Consider the following 21,011-nt stretch of genomic DNA (forward strand, 5'->3'; position numbering starts at 1 on the left):
CGTTAGGCAACCTGCTATGCCTGCGAGAGACATGTGGCAAAATGTTAGGATCAAAGTAATGACAAGGCAAGTCGCGACCATCTCGCGACCAGCCAAGTCACGACCATCTTGTGACCAGCTAGGTCACCACAAGGTCATGAGTTACATGATTATTTTACCCTACTCTCTGCACATTTTCAGTTCATTAAGATTCTACTAGCACACACCCTCATAGCTATTGTGCATGGTTAGTGCTAATACCGTATTTTGTTTGGCCTCAAATTGGGTTGGGAATCTGAGTTTTAAATTAAGGGTCTCACAAACTTATTTTAACATTACATTAAAAATATTGAAAGTCCATTCAATTTAATTATTTAAAGGCAAAAATTAGGCTCGAATTGATCAAATTATTGTAGAAATATGGAATTTGTCAATTAGGGCTTACCATGGAAGACATGCTTTATTTCCTAACTAACATTTGTTTTCCCTTGAAATGCATTAAGGATCCTCACCGATGTGTTACAATAGTTTCTAGGTTGCTTTGATAAGCCCACATTCGGATAAAAATTAATCTTGGAACATGCTCAGAATTGCCATTAAATTTAGGAAATTAGTTGGATTTGTCAAGAAATGCTTGCCACTATTTTTAATTGGGTCCAACAATTCCACATTTATTTTAATTGGTCTCATTGCATTTAAATCTCTCTAATTGTCCAGACATTTTATTGCATGTGTCCAATTTTAATTTAAGGTCCATTGATTATTGGCTGAATGTCACATTGTTACAAAGGATGGGATTAGATTAATACAAAGAGCTGGAATTGCATTGCCATTGGATGGATCCCACCTTCCCATATTCTAGAGAATTCCCTAATAATAGATTTTGTCTTTCATTTGCTTGCACACACTCTCACTCCCATGCTTTCACTTAGTACCCTATACATGTTGTCCTTAACTCACTACATGCCTTCACCTCACACAAGGGATAGACCCCACTTACTCAAAAATGCCTCCTTGATTCCCACAGTTTGGGTAGAGAGAAAATCAGCTCTACATTTACCTCATTCTCTCCCTTTTTTCCTCCATCATCAACCCAGAAAAACTCTCTACAAGAACCCAAAAAACCAACACAGAAGCAAAGAAAAGAAGAATAAAAAACAATAGTATAGAACCATAGCAAAGCAGATGCATAAAACATGAGCTTCTTCTCTCTTTTTCTTTTACTCTTTTGTTGGAATTTAATTTAGCTTGAATCTTAACTTATTTATGTGTTTTCTTTCTTGCCGAACATCAAGTGGAGCAACTAAAAGGAACCAACACAACACAATATGCAAAAGTGAAAGAGCAACAACCAACAACCATCAAAATAGGGAAAACAAAAAGAAAAAGAAAAAGGAAGGAGGTGCATTGACAGGGTAAACCTTAAAACCCATTTTCCTATTTCCTCTTTTTGTGTGATATTTGTTGGGGGCGGTTTTTGCGCGTAGCCATGTGTCATCCGCTGGAGGTGTGACTTTGCTAGACCCGGATTTGTTTTGGAGAGTTCAATCCGAAACTTAACATTGGGCCGCATAGACCAATGGCTTCTAGTGCATTTTCAAGCCTACAAAATAGATAAAGGCCAAAGTCTTAGAATCATGATAATGCTTTAAATAAATAAATAATATGTTTAGCATAATAGATTTGTTTAAATGGTGAGTTGAATGTTATTATTATGTGTGTTAAGTGATGTCCATTAGAATGATTAATTAATTGTTATGTTCAATAATGGAATGAGTCCAATAGTCCATATCTAGCTGTGGTATAGTTCACGTTCAATATAATAAGGTATGTCCAGCAGTAGTCTATGTCCAAATAATATATGTCCAACAATGGTTTATGTCCAAATAATACATATACAGTTGTGGTTTATGTCCAAACATTACACGTCTAGTAGTGGTTCATGTCCAAGTAATATATGTCCATCGACGGTATATGTCTGAATAATACATGTACATCAGTGGTTTATGTCCAAATAATATGTCCAATGATGGTAGATCAATTTATTAATATATATATATATATGTTCATTAATGAAGTATTAGTAAGATCATATTTTATTAAATAGTGAGATGATATTAAAGTAACTTGCATCCAATGATGCAATAATAATAAGTTAACTGTGTGGGTTCTTTTTTTTTTGGGTAAAACGACACATAGGCCTAGGTAGAAAGCAAGGATCCTGGGTCCAATGCTTTATGTTTAAGAGACTAGGCTTGGTTTACCATAGCTAAGTCGGGCTGATTTCGAACAAAGTTGTGCACAATGCGTGAATCCTACAACACATACCTACTAACACACGGAAAACATATACGTATTGTACAACAAGGAATAGTAAAGAAGTGATATAAGAGAAAAAATAAAATAAACTTTAGGGATCCTTAGGATGATATGGAATGTTTCATTATTTTCTTAAGTTTTTAATACATCACGCTCACTAGGTTATGTTACTAGGTCCAAATAAGTTCAAAAATCATAGACTTAGATGACTCCTCAGGCCTCTAAGACTTGCGAAGTTTGAATCCCTTTGAATCCAAGTGTATTCTCTAGTGGCCATTTAAGGATCTCGAATGGTGTTTTCCCTCTCTTTTCTCTTTTTTGAATTATAACAAACTTTTCTCAAGGATCTTTTCCTCTGATTCATTGTTGCTGAATGCCATTCACTATTGGTTGCCCCTCCTTTTATAATGCCATCCTAGGGCTTTCTGGTGTACCATTGATTTCCTCCATTTGCTGCCCTGAGTACCAGAACCAATGTTGTGTCAACAACATTGGCAACTGGCCCCTTCCTTATTTTCTCACTATTTTCCTCTTTTGAGGTTCCCTCTTCAAAAGCCCCCAGCTGACTTTCCTATTCAAAGGGATCCTAAAAGGCTGACCTTTGATCTTTCTTTTTCCAAAACTTCTAGATACCACCTTTTTAGACCTACCTTTTGGCTGCTTTCCTTTTTGTCATTTTTCCTAAATGGGCGGATTCCCTTCCATCAGGCTAAAAGATCCCCAGCCACCTTCCTTCATAGTCCGTCTTTCTGGGTTCCTCGAGATACTAGGCCCTTATTTATGTATTGCTGGTTCCCCAAGTCTTCTGCCCTTTTTCTACATCATTAGGTGTTTGATGGGACACATCTGCTCTCGTTCTTTATGCTCCTAGGCATGCTTCCTTGAGCTGTCTCAATCCCAACCTGACCTTGTTGCATATCCCGAGGATCCCAGGCTTTTGGGAATTCCCAAGTATCCTGGTTCAGTTTTCTTTCTAGATTCCCCAGCAATTTTCTCCCTTAAGGGCTGGGCTGAACTTCTTTTTTTGTTTCAAAAGGTCCAATGTTTGCCCATTCATGGGCTTAGGTCCTTTCCTATTGACTTTTCATGGATTTGGGCCTTGCCTTTTCATTGAAAGCCCAAATGGTTCTTGGATTTCAATCTTTTTTATATTGTTTTGGGCTTTGGTACAATATTGTGATATTTCGGACCTCAACATTAACATATACTTAATAATGTAATCTTGAAGATAGAGAAACATTGACTTGTCTTTTATGTTTTTGACTCTAGCCATATAGCATTACTTTATTCTTTATATGATTTGTGGCTCCAACCGTATAGTATTGGTGAGCTGATAACATTCTAGTGGCATAATAATATGAGTACAACGGTACAATGACAATTAAATAAAACACATTCAATAATTTAAATATAAAAATAAAGATATAATGACTTATCTTCATAGTTTGTGGCTCCAGCCGTATAACATTAGTAAACTTATAACATTTCAGTAGCTTGATAAAATGAGTCCAGTGGTGCGATATGATATTGTGAGTCCTTTCATGGTAACTTCTTGATTGAAGGGGGAAAATGGGTGCAATTGGAGGGAGAGAGAATATGTCCAGCCGTGTGCATAGGTTGGTTCAGTTTGTCTCCATTATCATGCACTTAAATGAAATTTCCTGTGATGATGCTCTTTTAGTTTTTAGTAAGATATAAGTGATATTGCCTTCCATGAGAAGGGCTTTTAATATCATAAGCTTGTGCCTTTCATAAGGAGGACTTTTTAGCATTATAATTATATGTCTTCCATGAGAAGGCCTTTGTGACATGTTCTTGGAAGAGTGTTTGATATCTTTTAGGATGTATGGAGATGATAAGAAATATACATGTTTTGTAAGATATATTAGAAATATATATGGGGAGCATGCATGGATAGTTTATGAGGAATATGTCTGTAAAATATATGTAAGTATGAGATAGATAATATGAAGGTTGAATATAGTAAATACATGAGCTTATAGTTACTGCTGGAGTGGTTTTTTACGTTATGTCTTAGGTTATGTTACTTTCTAAGAAGAAAGATTTTGTAAGAGAAATGGAGAAAGAGTTGGGGATGTGTTTATGGGCAGAAAAATATAGGCATTTTCTGAATATGGAGGGAAAGCGAGGGTAAGTATATGATGGGGTAATAGTGTGGTGTAATAGGTGTGTTGTAATGGTGTTATCTAAGAAGAGAGATGGAGAAGTATGAAAGTGTTTAGAGATATAGGCAACAAGATGTTGATATTTCAAAATGTAGAGAATGACAGATTGAGCATAACTTTGTAACTTGATCCTCTTTATATGGCTTGATCCTCTTTATATAGAGCCAACTTTGTAACTTAGTTTGAATTAGTTGAAGGGAAAATCAGCAAATATGGAAAGATCTTTGGCAAATCAGGTGATTTCTTTAGTTGGTTTTTGGTTTTTAGCCAAAAGAAGAAAGTCTGAAATTAATATTTGCTGTTGTAGCTGTACAACAACTGACACAATGTTGAGGGCAAATTTTTCACGCCACATGGCTTCATTTCATTGGCGACCCACACCACGTCAACACTATCATAGATTTTGGGAAAATCTCTTCTAAAGCCCAAAAGAGCCCATATTTACACAAAAATGCGTCAAAGCCCATGGTTTAAGCTCATAGCACATCATCTCATTTTTTAGCTCATGATCCAAGCTTATGAGTCTCATCGGGGAATTTTGGGAGTCGTGGTTTGGAGGGCCAAAAAGTATGTTCAGTAAAACTCCAATGGTTCAAAGTTGATAAAGGAAAGCATGTTGCTTGTAATGTCTTCCCCAATTCCCTAAACTCTGACGATCAGTGTGCAATAGGTAACATTTGGTAAGCTTCTCATATCACATAACACTTAAAATGATAAACCCATCTCTTTACATAAAAATTAATGTTCATCATATAATATGAGTTTAAAAATGTGATTATAGTATTTCATATAAATTATGTTATTATCATTTAAATCAATTCCAAGCACATGACTAAATATATATTAATATCTCATATCTAGTATTAAATGCTCTCCTTACTCTCTATAATTACATCTCTAAAACTTCTCTGTAATATATGTGATTATAATTTTGAACTCAGTTAGATTTGTAGATTGTAATTCATTTGTCTCTGTTAATTGCCGCACTGTTCAGTGCAACTTTGTTTTGGGAATACAAGATTGATTGAAATTGAGAATGCTATGAGTATGGGGCACACAGGGGCGTAGCTACGTGTAAGGGTGGGAGGGCCATGGCCCCTCCCACCCCCCCCCCCCCCAAATTTTGAAATTTTTATATATATATATATATAAATTTTTTAATTTTTTCAAAATTTAGTTTACAAAAATAAGAGTTGGCCCCTCCAAATATTTGATTTAGTCCAATGATACTCTTAAAAAAAAATTGGTCTAATAATTATAGAGACATAACATTATTTTTCACAATTCTATTTTTTTATTGTAAAATATGCTATTATATCTGTTAAATATTTAATAAAATTTGGCACTAAACATATTTGAATCTATATCTTTTTCAACCATTTATGTGGCAATTAACAAGTCATTGACTCATTAAAAAAAATAATGTCACTAAAACTACACATGAAATGTCTTTTTAGTTACTACATAATGGGTTAGAGCAAGATAGCATCAAATATGTTTGAATCTTAACTTATTCCTCCAAGTTTTGGATCATTTATGTTTTTAAAAATTTCATTAGTTTAATTGAAAGATTTTTTTACTTTAGTATAAAATTTGATAATTTGTATCGAAAATGAAATTTTTTAAGAATTTCACTATATAAAAATAGTAAAAATGAATTTTATTTTATGAAAGATCGCCATCAAACATAATTTTGATTAAAATTACTAAGCTCTTTTTGTTTTTGTTTGGTGTGTGTATATATAACTTATCAAATAAAAAAGTGTGTTTATATAATAAAAAAGCGTGTGTATAAGTGTATGTGGGGGTTGTCTTAATAAATATATTAGAGTTGCAACTTGGTCCCCCCAAACGAAAATTCTTGGCTCCACCCCTGGCTGCATATAATCTCTGATATTCTTCCAAGTAGCCAATTGCCCCTTCCAATATACCTCTAGGATGTTGTTGGACCTTCTCAAAATAGAATTTATTTCTAGCATTCCATAATGCCCACAATATTGTTGCCCATCTGTCCAACTCCATCTGTGTAAGCCTATTTGCCATCATCCTAAAGAATGCAAAGAAGTCTTGTTCTGCATTCGAACATTTTTGGATTTTCCCTTGGCAAAGTGCCCACACATTCCTTGCTAAGGGACATTCCGAAAGAAGATGACCAATGGATTTAGGTTTTTGGCAGCATATTTCACATTAGGGGTCAATTTTCATTTTTCTCCCATGCAAGTTTTCTCTTGTAGGTAAAATATTTGAGCAGGCGCGCCACACAAACATCTTAACCTTAGGAGGAGTCTTAAGAGTCCAGATTTTTTTTCCTTTAGCTTTAAAGCAACCTGATATGCAGACTTCACTGTAAACAACTTTGCTGAATTTTCCTTCCATATCAGCTTGTCTCGAGAGGCAGTCATGGACAAAGGAATGGCTAGTATTTCTTTTCTAGTTTGATAAACAAAGAGATCAAAGATCTTTTCCCTATCCCATTGCATTGTTGTACTATCAATCAAGTCACTCACATGCAAATTCGGCTAGTCATCACCCAAAAACACAGGTTTGTGCGGAAGCCTCTTATGGGTTGAAAATAAAATATTTCTTCCATCTCCCACCTTCCAAATAGAGCCTTCAGAGATAATGTCCCTTGCTACCAGCAAACTTCTCCAAACATAAGAGGAATTATTGCCAAGTACTGCATCCATAAAAGAGCAATTGGGAAAATACCTTGCTTTATAATCCCTGTAGAACAAAGAATGTGTATTATGTATCAACCTCCAGGCTTGTTTAGCTAGTAAAACTAAATTAAAAGCTTGAATATCTTGAAAACCCATGCCTCCACTCTTCTTTGACATACACAGCTTGTTCCAATTTATCCAATGGATCTTTATCTCCTCCTTTGTCTGGCCCCACCAATACTTAGCTAAGGTAGAGTTGATAGAATCACATAGAGCCTTTGGGATTCGGAAAATGCCCATAGAGTAGATAGGGATTGCGTGAGCAATTGTTTTAATCAGAATTTCCCTACCTGCTTTTGAGATAAATTTTTCTTTCCATCCTAACACTTGCTTTGTAATTTTCTCCCGCAAGTCTTTAAAAGTATTCAACTTAGATTTACCCCCCACCATAGGAAGCCCAAGATATTTTTCACAATTCTCCATCACTCTTGCCCCCATTAATGTCTGAATGTGCTCTTTAACTTCTTGTTTTGTGTTTCTACTAAAAAAGATAGACATTTTCTGTCTATTGATTGCTTGACCCGATGCTGACTCATAACAACTAAGTAAATGAAGAAGGTGATGGCATTCATCCACAATAGCTTGACAAAAGATAAAACTATCATCAACAAAAAGTAGATGAGAGATACAAACCCCAATAGGACACGACAATATACCATGCAAGTATTGCGATTCCATTGCTTTTCTAAGCAAAGCTGAAAGTCCCTCTGCACAAAGCAAAAAAAGATAAGGAGATAATGGATCCCCTTGCTTTATACCTCGTGATGGCGTAATAAAACCCTCAGGTTCTCCATTAAGAAGCACAGAATAGGAGGCAGTACATACTGTTTCCATGGCTAACCGGACCCAATGTTGATCAAAGCCTAATTTAAGCATGATCTGTCTAAGAAAACTCCATTCAACACGGTCATAAGCCTTACTAATGTCAAGTTTTACAACCATCTGACCTTTCTTCACACTCCTTTTATTCCTCATTCTATGTAATATTTCAAAAGCTACAGTAGTGTTATCAGTAATTAACCGATTAGGGACAGAAGCACTCCGTGAATCTAAAATAACATTAGGCAAAATGAGTTTTAGCCGATTTGCTAGTACCTTAGAAACAATCCTTGAAACAACATTAGCAAGGCTGATCAGCCTGAAGTCAAAAACATATCTTGGATCATTCTTTTTGGGTATAAGGACAATATGAGTATAATTCATTTTATGTAGGAAATGACCAGATGTCAACACAGATAACACTGCAGTAGTAACATCATGTCCAACTATATGCCAATATTTTTTAAAAAAGAAATGTAACATACCATCTGGTCCATGAGATTTTGATAGATGCATTTGGAAGAGTGCTTGCTTTACCTCATCACGAGTATAGGGTTGAAGGAGTGTGCTGTTCATATCTGGTGTAACTACCCTATCCACTGAGTCTAAAACCGGCTCCATACCAACTGGATTAGCTGTGGTGAATAGATTTTGAAAATAAGACTCTACCACCCTCTCTTTATCATCTTCAGAAGTGCATCATCTTCCATCATCATCCTCAAACCCAAAAATATGGTTCTTCCTTCGTCTCTGACTAGCTTTTCGATGAAAATATTTTGTATTCTTATCGAGATTTGGGCCCTTTTGAGGTATATTTACTTAGACGTGGCAAAACGGTGGGTCAAGTCGGGTCAATCGGGTCGCGGGTCAAAATTGGTCATTTTTAAACAAGTCAATTGGGTTGCAGGTTGGGTCGGGCCGGGTTTACCTGTATTTTTCAAACAAGTTTGTTTGTTTGTTATTTATTTATTTATTTTCAATTACAAAAACAAATCAATGACAACCTATTTAGAAAAAATGAATAAAATCAATTAAGCAAATAAATTGCACTTAATGCCACTTGTTAATATCCTTCCAATTCTGATAGTTTTGAGCATTACAAAAATTATTTATAGTCATAAATTCATGATGAAAAAAGTCTTCAATGTTAATAGTTCACTGTCAAAATGCATATAATTACAAGTTTACATCTTCTAAAAGAGATAGATCTTAAAACAAACAAAACAAGTAAGCCAACAAAGTAGCAAGTTATCGGTCTTCTTAAACGCACATGTTCCTATTACATTTAAAATAAAAGTAAAGTTAGATTACTTAGAAAGATAAACTAAACAAAAAAATATTTAAAAATAAACATAACATATTAAGTAAATAAGAATAAGTAAATATTTTATAAGAATTACACATCAATCTCAATATACTAAACGTTGGTAGCAGATTCAGCACTGCAAATATTCATACTTGCAAATTGTAGCTCAAGTTGGCCAATTTCGTCAGCATCTTCATCTACAATACAATATTTTAATATAACTTAATGTACCATGAAAGCAAATCAATAAAGAATTAAAATTGTATAATTCTGACTATAAAAAAATTAAATTACCTTCAAATCCATATAGCCAATTTTTAATACACAACGTAGCTTCCACATTCTCAAGTAAAAGACGTGATCAATGCAAAGTAAGAATTTTTTTTCCCAATGCTAAAACTTGATTCAGAAGCAACAGTGGTTATCGAAATGCTCATGAGATCCCGTGCCATTAAAAAGAGCTCTGGAAACCGATTGTAATGCTCTTTCCACCAAGAGAGAACCCAACTTTGAATTTTGCATTTTGTTAAGTCTAGGCTCTTCTAAATACAAGTCCAACTAAGATTTTTTTTTTTTTTTTGTTTTGGCACCACGATCACTTTCATAATGATCAAATTCCTAATCATTAAAAAAAATTACAATGAAAAATAATACCATACAACATTACAATCTTTATTATTAAAAAAACATAGCCCAACATATACCAAGCTGAATGAGATATTTGATCCTTTGGAGTTTGGACAATGGACTACAACTCAGCTGAATGAGATTTTTTTTTTTTTTTTTAATGGTTGTCTTGACTGATGACTCTTGACAGCCTCAGCCCTTGTGTAACGTGTTGTAGGCAATTGGCAAGCACTGAAGCTAGGCTAGCTAGCTCTTATTGGTTTTGATTTTTTTTTTTTTTGAGAAACGGTTTTGATGAATTAAATAGTCATTCTCTATAATATATTTATTATTATTTTTGGTATTTTAATATTAGGACGTAATTAAAATATTTTTTTAGCAAATTTTTTTAACGAGTTGGGTCACGGGTTATTCGGGTCGGGTTGACCTGCAAAAAAATCAGGTCGGGTCAGAGGTCAACCTATTTTTGCTTCGGGTCAAAAAAATCGGGTTTGAGTTAGATATTTTTCGGGTCGGGTCAGAAAATTCTAACATGTATTGCCATGTCTATTTTATTGCCCCAGAACTGGGCCTTATATGTGATTGAAGATTATTACCTCAAGCTTAATGTGTTTTTGGTTTTTGTTGTTTGTTGTTGAGTACTTATTCATTTTTAATTATTCAAGACTTTTTTTCCTTTTTTTTTTTTATACATTTTTATTGACGTTGGAGAACTGTTAATCAAATCTCATACAGGCAACTAACCCCAGATCATTTATTCAACAACAAGAAACTTTATCAGTTGAGTTAACCAAAACTCACCATTATTCAAGGCAAATGACACAATAATGCAACTTGAGAGACTTTTATACTTGAAATTGTAGAAGGTAAATGATTTTCGACATCAAGACCATCTTTTGTCACGATAATAAATTTGGAAACCAAAAGTTAGCTCCCATGTTATTATCATTTTCCTGCTTAAGATTTAATCAATATCATATACTATATAATAAAATAAAATACCTAGTTGTTTCCAGTCACTACATAACTCTACAACAAGTTGATACACCTTTATTAATTATTAATTACTATGATAGTTTTATTTAGCCAAAAAACTTTATTAACTAAGTTTCAAGAAATTGAAATTTTATGACCAAAAATCTCAATAAATTTAATATTTATTTTAAAATTTTTAATCATCTATCACAAATTTATATCTTTAAATATATTTGCAGGCAACATATTGTCTCTACATGGCTCAATATATATATATATATATGTGTGTGTGTGTGTTTTAAAGGACTCACGTATTATTATGACAGTTATAAACTTACAATAATATTATAAGTTTTTTTAACTTTGGCATAAAATTTTAAGTTAATCTATATCGCAGAGATTAGTAGGTAATATTTTTGGGAGTCAGAATCAATAGGGGAGTTGGAAAGGGGCTGGTTGGAGAGAAGGTTTGGGAAAAATGAGATTCTATCAGCGGTCAGAGATATGGATGGGGATAAAGCTCCAGATCCAGACGACTTTCCTATGGCCTTTTTCCATCAATGCTGGAGAGTAGTAGAAAGAGATTTTTTGGCAATCTGTGAAGAGTTCCATCAGCACTGTAAGTTTGAGAAATCTCTTAATGCTACCTTTATAGCTTTGATTCCTAAGAAGAATGATGCCTTTAACATTCGTGATTTCAAACCCATTAGTTTGGTGGGGAGTTTATATAAAATCTTGGCCAAGGTTTTGGCAAATAGATTGAAAATGGTGTTAGATCAACTGATTTCGAAATCTCAGAATAGTTTTGTGGGAGGTAGGCAGATCTTGGATTCAGTTCTCATTGCCAATGAATATGTTGATAGTAGAATGAAGAGTAAGATTCCGGGGGTGATTTGTAAGTTAGATATTGAGAAAGCTTATGACAATATGAATTGGGAGGCTCTTTTGAAGTTGTTGAAGAAAACGGGCTTTGGGGAGAAATGGTGTAGCTGGATTCGAACCTGTATCTCTACAGTGCAGTTCTCTGTGTTGGTCAATAGGTCTCCAACTGACTTCTTTGGTAGCTCCAGAGGTTTGAGACAAGGAGACCCGCTGTCTCCCTTGTTATTTTTAGTTATAATGGAGGTGTTTAATAGGATGGTGAAGAGAATGGAGGGGGCAGGTTTACTTAGTGGCTTTAGGGCGGATGGTAGGAGGGGTAGAGGGGAATGTGTTTCACATTTGCTGTTTGCAGATGATACTATTTTGTTTTGTGATGCAGAGGTGGAGCAAGTCCTACATGTTCGTTTGCTGCTTCTTTGTTTTCAGGTTGTGACTAGTTTGAAGGTTAACATAGCTAAAAGTGAGATGGTTCCTATAAGGGAGGTAAACAATTTGCAGGCTCTGGCAGAGATTTTGGGCTGTAGGGTTGGGGCCTTGCCAATGACGTATCTTGGTATGCTGTTGGGGGCGTCCCATAAGTCCCCTTCTATTTGGAACCCTATTTTGGAGAAAATCGATCGGAAGTTAGCAAGGTGGAAGAAATTGTATTTATCAAAAGGTGGTAGGCTTACTTTGCTTAAAAGTACGCTATCTAGTCGCCCCGCATATTTTTTTATCTTTGTTCACCATTCCTACTCATGTGGCTAACAAAATTGAGAAGCTTCAAAGGGACTTCCTGGGGGGTGACTCTAAGATACATTTATTGGGTTGGGACAAGGCGTGTTTACCTATTGCTAATAGTGGTCTAGGTATTAGGAAATTGACCACTTTCAATAAAGCTTTACTAGGAAAGTAGCTTTGGCATTTTGGGATCGAGGAGAATAGGCTTTGGAGGAGGGTGGTAGTTTTGAAGTTTGGGGAAGAAATTGGGGGGGGGGGGGGGGGGAGGATGGACCTCTAAGTTGGAAAGGGTGCTCATGGGTGTGGTTTGTGGAGAAGTATCTGGAAGGGTTGGAAGGTTTTTAGCAAAATGCCCTGTATAAGGTTGGGGTGGGGGATAGAGTGAAATTATGGACAAATAGGTGATGCGGAGATCTTCCTCTCCATTTGGCTTTTCCAGTCTTGTACAATTTTGCTGCAAACAGAGAGGCTTCCGTTGAATCTTCTCTGTCTTGTCTAGGAGTAGGGGTTACGAGAACTTGAGATGTCCGCTTCATTCGGGGTCCTAATGATTGGGAGGCAGATGCAATGGCTGATTTCTTTCTTTCTTGGCATCCAATCTACCTTCCGTGACAGATGCTGATTATTTGAGATGGAGGTTGACTAAAAACGAAAATTTTACTATTCGCTCATTTTATCATAAGTTACATGGCTCCTCTATTGATGCTTTTCCTTGGAAAGGTATTTGGAAGGTTAAGGCACCTCGGCGTGTCTCTCTCTTTGTTTGGACAGCTTGAGATAGGATCCTCACGAGAGATATCTAGAGATTTAGGGGTTTTGATTTCGTTGACTGGTGCATTATGTATCGTTGTGTAGTGAGAAAATGGATCATTTGTTGTTACATTGTGAAAAGTCCTATCGACTGTGGTGTTTTGTCTTTAGAATTTTGGGATTTCATGGGTCCCCTCATGTAAATGAAGATTTTCTTTTTAGTTGGTGGAATTGTTGGGGAAGCATGCTTCTTACATTTGGAACCTTGTTCCACTGTGTTTGATGTGGTGTATTTGGAGAGAACACAATTTGCGGATGTTTGAAGATTTGGATAGATCTAAGGACCAACTGCTTGCTCTCTTTTCTGTTTCCCTTTATGATTGGGCTAAGACTTGGAGACTCACATCTAGTGACTCTATTCCTCTATTCCTTAGCTCTCTCACTCTTTGTATTTAGTGCATTTATTTGTTTTTGCTTTCTCATCTTTCTGTACTTCTGTTCTGCTGATGCACCTTTGCATCTAGCAGTTTTTATTAATATACTTTTTCTTACCTATAAAAAAAAAAAAAAAAAAAGGAAAAATGCGTTGGCAGTATATCGATTCAAAACATAAAACTTTGAGCATTTCCAGAAAGTCTTCCTGGCTGCTACTACAAATCAAAATCAAATTCTCCAAATACGTGTATATGTATTAATCGCAATAGGAGAATTTGGAGCAACGACCATGAATAGTGAAATACAATTTTCATTTTTTAACCAATCGCACATACTGCTGGCATCCAAAAGGTTGGAAATACAAATGGATATACCCTGTTCTGTAGTAAAACATCTATANTTTGGCAGTATATCGATTCAAAACATAAAACTTTGAGCATTTCCAGAAAGTCTTCCTGGCTGCTACTACAAATCAAAATCAAATTCTCCAAATACGTGTATATGTATTAATCGCAATAGGAGAATTTGGAGCAACGACCATGAATAGTGAAATACAATTTTCATTTTTTAACCAATCGCACATACTGCTGGCATCCAAAAGGTTGGAAATACAAATGGATATACCCTGTTCTGTAGTAAAACATCTATAATGATCATTTATGTCAATTAATTTGTTATTCCGCCGCCAAGAATCTTGTAGTTAATAGCATTGTTATTGATTTCGTTCCGTTCCGGCCGGAACGGCCGGAATTTTTCGTACCGGTATGCAAACGGTACCGGAATACTCCCGTTCCACCTCGGGTCAAATTCCGGCCCGTTCCGGGCCATTCCGGTCAATTCCGGCCAATTCGGCCGAGATGCAAATTCCGCCGGTACCGGATTTGGCCTATTATTAAAAAAAAAAAAAAAGAGTAAAGGTCCAATGGGTGATGGTAGTTCTTGGGAGTTCTTTTGATGATGAATTTGATTCTTCTCTCATGGATGATGATGAGAAGGATGAGTAAATCTTGTATTTTTTGATATTTAGTTATTGTCTTGTAAATCTTTTTATTGTGTGATGTTAAATTGATGTTATATTGATGTTTAAGACTTAAGAGTTAAGACTAAATGATTTGTATTATTTGATATTTAGTTATTTATTTATTAGAACTGACAATTTTATGTTCAACAAGAATATATATAAATTATTTTTTAAGAACCCCGAAACACCCTGAAACGGTACGCCGAAATCGGCCGGTACCGAAATATTCCATTCCACTGAACAAACCGAAACGGGATCCGAAACGGTATTAATAACAATGGTTAATAGTGTTCTTGGGCAAATTGAATAACAATAGTATGTAGGTAGACCTATTCTTTAGATGCCATGTAGAGTAAAGTTGGTTAGATTCTTCAAATATGATTGACTTAACAATGTACTGATTCACGATTTCAACTTTGCAATCCATGTTCATGTTTCAGCCTTGAGCACACTGCAACGAGATTTCATAATCGTGAACCGTTCATCCACCATTTAACAATTTAATGCATGTGGAGTATCAAGTCTCAAAATGAGAATGAAATTTATGAAAGCTTCAAAGAAAAGCCAACCCAATCATATTTGTTATAGTGAGTACAGAAGAGAATGCTGCATAAACCCCAAAGTTCCAGAACAAAAACAAGATGCCTGCAAATTAAAAGCATACTTATGATGATACTCTTTTTCTACCTAGAAACAGCTCTGCAGATATTCTCATAGACCCCTGCGAATTCCAAAAGCATATCAGTGTACATGAGCAAAAATAAATAAAGATATAAGAATATTCTAGATGTGGAAATGAGAAAGCAAACAGCTGATGGTGCATCTCAAGAATGAGCAAAAAAAACATAAAAACCAAGATAAGAAGACGAAGAAGAACAAAATAAGACAATTATATCCTCACCATAATACTTCAAAGAGATAGACTTCCCTTGGCATCCCTATTTAGATTTCCCAGTGCATAAATAAACAAAGTAACCAAACTCAAGAACCATTACCTATATCTCCAAGTCACCTTAGAAGTAAGTTAAAAAAGAATGAAGAAAAAAAATCCAAGGACCTTGTTGCTCACAACTAAGCAATGACATTACCACTATTTTACCTTCACTTGTGGAAGATTAAAAAAATTGCATTCCTTATTAACCGCCTAAAAATACAAAATACAACTATAACTCCTTATATGCTATGGACTCAAGCAACAGTACCCCAAACCCAAACCTAGATTTAAGAAAATAATAATCAGTTCAAATATTATTATTGTTATTTTTTTTATATAATTGGATAGTGGGGGAGGAGGGTTTGAATCATGAACGTCTTTGTTAGAAACACTAGAAGTTGCCAATTGAGCCACAATACTTCTTTTTTTGGATAAGAATACACAAAGGAGCCTAAAGAATTACATAGGAAAGAAATATCTACATTCTACATGTGTAATGACTGAATGATTCAATGAAATCACTATCCATAAGATGCAATGCATAAGACCACTGATATAAAGAACTATTGATGATTACTAGCAACTTAGTCCTAGTGTATTCCACATCTTCTAAAGTACATTGATTCCTTTCCTCCATATAGTTCACAACAAATATAAAGGAACAAGATTCCAGAAATCTGAAGAATGAGTAGCTCCCCAATTCTGCCACCCACATGATAGATCAAAGACCTTATCGGGTAATACCCACAGGATCCCAAAGGACCTAAAAACAATTCCACAACCCAAATGCCACACTAGTCACTATAATGTATCAAAAGATGGTTTACCATCTCCTCACTACATCTGCACACACAACACCAACTCACAAAGAGTAATGCCTCTTGAGAAGGTTCTCACATGTAATAATTTTCAATCAAGCCACTGTCTATACAAAGAAGGAAACTCTCCAAAGAGCCTTAACCAACCCCCCACCCCCCCCTCTCCCTCCCTCCTATGGATGGCTTTCCAAGGGAAAGACATGGGAACAAACCCCTTAGTGTCTCATTAAAAGATCGAATAGTGAAGTCGCCACTTCTCTTTAACTGCCATCTCATCCTATCTCCCCCCTTTCTAATGGGAACATGAGATTCTAACAAATGGAGGAATGAAACCACCCCTTCTATCTCCCCATCATTACAATTTGAAATTTCTCATAAATCCCACAAGACTCTTGGCATAATCAGTTCAATTCCATAGAAGCTGAAAGAGGAGCAATTTATGCTGATCCTAAGCATCATATCCCTAGATGAAGAAAAACCTTTCCAATCTCTAAAGAACCATGAAAAAAAATGCCACTGCACACAGTTCATGAAAGCCCAAGAAGAGGCTAGAAGAGTTCTCAGATTAATATAGTACATCCATCTTCAACAAATTGTTTATAGCCAAAATGCAATAGATGATTCACCTAAGGCCCACCAGATAGCAAATTCACTCATTATGTTATCAGTCCAAGAAGATAGGTCCATATAGGCTAAGTATGAAGTTGCACACTCAAACTAGCTACAAAAGTTTGATCTTACAGTTTCAACTCATTTCCTCCACATCTCTGCCCTATATGTGGTTAGTAAGAGGAAAAAAAAACAAGCTTCAACAAAAGCTTTCATTGTTAACACCAGCTTCAACAAAGCTTTAAAATTTAAACAGCCCAAAATGAAGAACTTTAAAACAAGACAGGTAGCTCAAACAAAGTCTAGAAATAATTTTCTAGAAACTGTTAGATTAAATTATTAAACTCACTATTTTCGAACACTTTTAAAACAATTGGTAATTTATCTTTTTTTTTTTCTTTTTTTTTTTAATTCAGTAATTACAAACTCTTGGCATTGGTAATTTATCATAATATCATCTTGGGTTCAATTCCTTGTGTCCACCTTACCTCCCATTTTAAAAAACTTCTGCGTATTGGGTCCCACTTAAGTTCAAGCGACCCATACGTGAAGTTCGATCAAATGATTAAATTCACCATTTCCTAACTATTCAAACTAAATCGCACAAAACACACACACACCCAAGAAACAAACATAATCATGGGCCATATATAATTATTAATCACAATCAAATGAAGCACCATAGTTCATTAATTTTGCACAAACATACAATAAGTTGATGATTATTCAAATTACAAAAAATCAAATTTAAATTATTTATTAACAATCAACTAATAAATTTCATCAACTTGCATCTAAAAAGATGAAATGAAAGCAATAGAAATAAGGACCAACCTGACTTTCTTGACGAGAATGGCTTTGAGCTTGCGAGCGAGGTCCTGGGATCGAATCTTGCGCTCGAGGTTCTTGCGAGCCAAGATGCGCTTCTCGGAGTTCTTGATGTGGTGCCTCTGCTCCTTCTTGATCAGCCGTTCGATACCACTCGATTGCATCTTCCTCTGCATCCAGGTCAGCGCCTGCTCCAAGTTACCGTCCCGGACCTTCACTCGAATCCCCCTCCATTGCTGAGTCTGATAATGGTTCCCTCCCCAACTCACTAAGTCGATGCTCCCACTCTGACTCGGCCCTCTCAATAGCCTCCATGCCTGCCTTGCCACTGAGTTCATTTTCGATGAAACTAATCGCTAACCCATGCGATGCACGGGATAATTAAATAAAATTGAGTTAAAAAAATAATAATAATAATTTAGTTCAAAATAAAGGTTCAACTAAAAAATTTGTAAAAAATACAATTAGTTTTTACTTTCTTTGAAATTGAACCTAAAAACAGAACCGTACGTATGTGGGGACAATGAAAATGATATCAAATATTATCATGATGAATGAATTGAAAATTCACAACTACATTAAATTTAAAGAACAAAGAAATTTGTTTCACAGCATTATATTAAATGATTAAAGCCCTTAAAATGAGTGAGGAAGACACAAACTTTAGCATACCAAGAACTGAGAGTAATTTGGTAGAATTGTAAAGTAACACTTTCTTTCATATGCCAAAATATCATCCAAAGTATAAAGTGTCTAATGGAACCATAGAACATGAAAATATATGCTCACTAAGATACAAATAGCTTAATTAAATTTATGACTAATCAACAACAGCATGGTGTGGAAATTGTTTACCAAAAAAAAAGGAGAATCTAATGATCAAACATATGTATCTAACAATTCTAACCATAAAGCAACTACAACATGAGAATTTGGTTCAAAGTATTAAAACAACAACTAAATTTACAAAATGCCCTTTATATATATTTGTAGTGATGGTGTGATGCCCCACCAACAGTGATAGAGCCTCACCTATTCAACATATGCTCACTGTCCACGGGAGGTCTTCCTAGAATTTCATATACATTTGTAACACTAACAATTAGCCGTGTCCACCTATGTTAACCCACAAATTGTCTTCAACTTCCAAAAAGGAAAAGTGTTAGCTCTCTTGAAACTACTGTTCTTTCGGCTCAAGATGAACAGATGAAAATCAATAAACTTACTATTATGTATTGAACACTATTTTACAACTAAAATCTCATACTACTCTTAATATGATTCTTCTTTGTTTTTTTTCCTTGAATGCTCAGGCTCTCCAAGTGCCATCAGTAGTTGGAAGAATTGGAACTTGAGCTTCATAGCTTTGGTGATATAAAAGCTTTTGCCAAATCAAACAAATATTAGACAGCATGTCACAGTATTGGCGGTTTTTCTATAGCGTCTATCAGAATTGAACCAAAAGACAGAGCTCCAATTAAAAACCAGAGGAATCAAAACAATCATCCACACCACAGCAAAGCAATTCAATGTTATTTCTAAGTGAACAAACAATTACAATGTCTGCACCTCTGCTAAGCCTGTCCTACCTGGATTCCAAAAGATAAGTTGCAAAACAACAGGGCTTTGAACATTTACATTCCAAGTTATTTCCAATCGGTCAGAAGTACAATTTCACCACAACTAATTGGGCATTAATTCCACCTATAGCTTATTTCATAAATTAAAAGCTCCCTTAAGCATAAGAATAAGACACACAAAAGCAAAACGGTAGGAAGGAAAGTATAAAAAGTAAAAGAACCAAGGAAACTACTATAGCTTTGTAAAAGACTGACTTTTACATTATATTTTGGAAGTAAAACAGAACAGCTTGTGGCAAGATACAATGTTTTGGATGAAAGTTGACCCACAATTCTCTGATTTGCCAAAGCACACTCCATTAAAACCGTGAATTACAAGAACAGCGCAGAGATATAGATAAGACTTAAAGAGTCCATATCCGTATCAATTTTCCTGGGCTTTTCTCTCTCTTTCTCTCTCTCTCTTTCTCAATTAATCAATTATATCTCTGTCAAAGACCCAAACTCTCAGACCAATAATAAAGATTCAATTTTGAATGTGTGTTTGTCTTCCTTATAATCTCAGAAACTGAGTTTTGTGTTCAAAACCGAGCAGCAAACCATTACTACCAAACCATGTAACAAAATGTAATAAGGGAAACAAAAATCATCAAGCAAAAGAATGGAGCACAAAAAGAAGTGAGATTTGGAGATACCTCAACCGAAGCACCCACGTTCTCTCAGACAAGAAGGAAGGAACTCAGATAGGCGAGGAAGGAAGGAACTCAGATACACTGTGAGAAAGAGAAAGCTCTTCTTCGATCCAGAGAGTTTGCGGTTGTGGGTGGTGGTGGGGTGCTGCTGCTGCTGCTGCTGCTGTGGTGGTTTGGGTGAAACGGGAAAGAAGAAGGGGAACGGGAGAAATAGGGTCTGAGGAAGGAGATCTCTGCTGGTTGTGGGTATAGTGGGTTTCTGCTGGTTTGTGGGTATGGGTTTTGCGTCAATCGGATTTTAGAAAAGTTTGTGTTGCGTGAATTTTTTTTTATTTTTTTTTTTTTTTTTTAATATTGTGAAAAATTGTAAAAGTTTCAAAATTGTGTATATATATATATATATATATATTGATATATTGATTAGGACCTTCTCTCTGTTTCAACGGAAAATTGATATAAGTTTTCGTGTTGCTTTTCAGCACATGGATTAGGAGACTCATGGCCTATTAAGCTCGGACCCATAACCTAAACCGGTCTAAATTGATAATTAGATCATTATATAATTCCATTAAAAAATTTGCTATTAAGTATGTAATTAAATTTTCTTTAAAAAAATAGAAATAATGTAATTAACTAATGAAAAAAATGATTCTCAAAAAAATAAACTAGTGAAATTTTTTTATTAATTTTATAGATTTTTTTAATGTGAGAAAAATATTTTTAATGGTAATTTTTTAATGAAATTTGATTAAAACTTGAGTTGAATAAATTTAAAATTTAGAGAACTCAATTAACGAAAGCAAAATTAGAT

The 21,011-nt window shown here is 35.1% G+C and overlaps 1 protein-coding gene across 2 annotated transcripts; it reads right to left on the minus strand.

Annotated features, from left to right (window-relative positions):
• Positions 1-15,251: 15,251 nt before the first annotated feature.
• LOC112037157 (uncharacterized) lies at positions 15,252-20,539 on the minus strand. 2 transcript variants are annotated; one of them, XM_065774726.1, is made up of 4 exons: positions 20,204-20,539; positions 18,961-19,071; positions 17,935-18,284; positions 15,252-15,460 (listed from the first exon to the last, which is right to left on the minus strand). In XM_065774726.1, exons 3-4 carry the CDS (start codon positions 18,264-18,266, stop codon positions 15,451-15,453), a joined length of 342 nt encoding a protein of 113 aa, XP_065630798.1. In that variant the 5' UTR covers positions 18,267-18,284; positions 18,961-19,071; positions 20,204-20,539; the 3' UTR covers positions 15,252-15,450. The 2 variants fall into 2 exon arrangements, with proteins under 2 accessions (XP_065630798.1, XP_023925733.1); XM_024069965.2 differs by lacking the exon at positions 18,961-19,071 and having other exon boundaries at positions 20,204-20,537.
• Positions 20,540-21,011: the final 472 nt, after the last annotated feature.

This window comes from Quercus suber, unplaced genomic scaffold (assembly GCF_002906115.3).
Source record: "Quercus suber isolate HL8 unplaced genomic scaffold, Cork oak 2.0 scaffold_97, whole genome shotgun sequence".
Lineage (NCBI taxonomy): Eukaryota > Viridiplantae > Streptophyta > Magnoliopsida > Fagales > Fagaceae > Quercus > Quercus suber.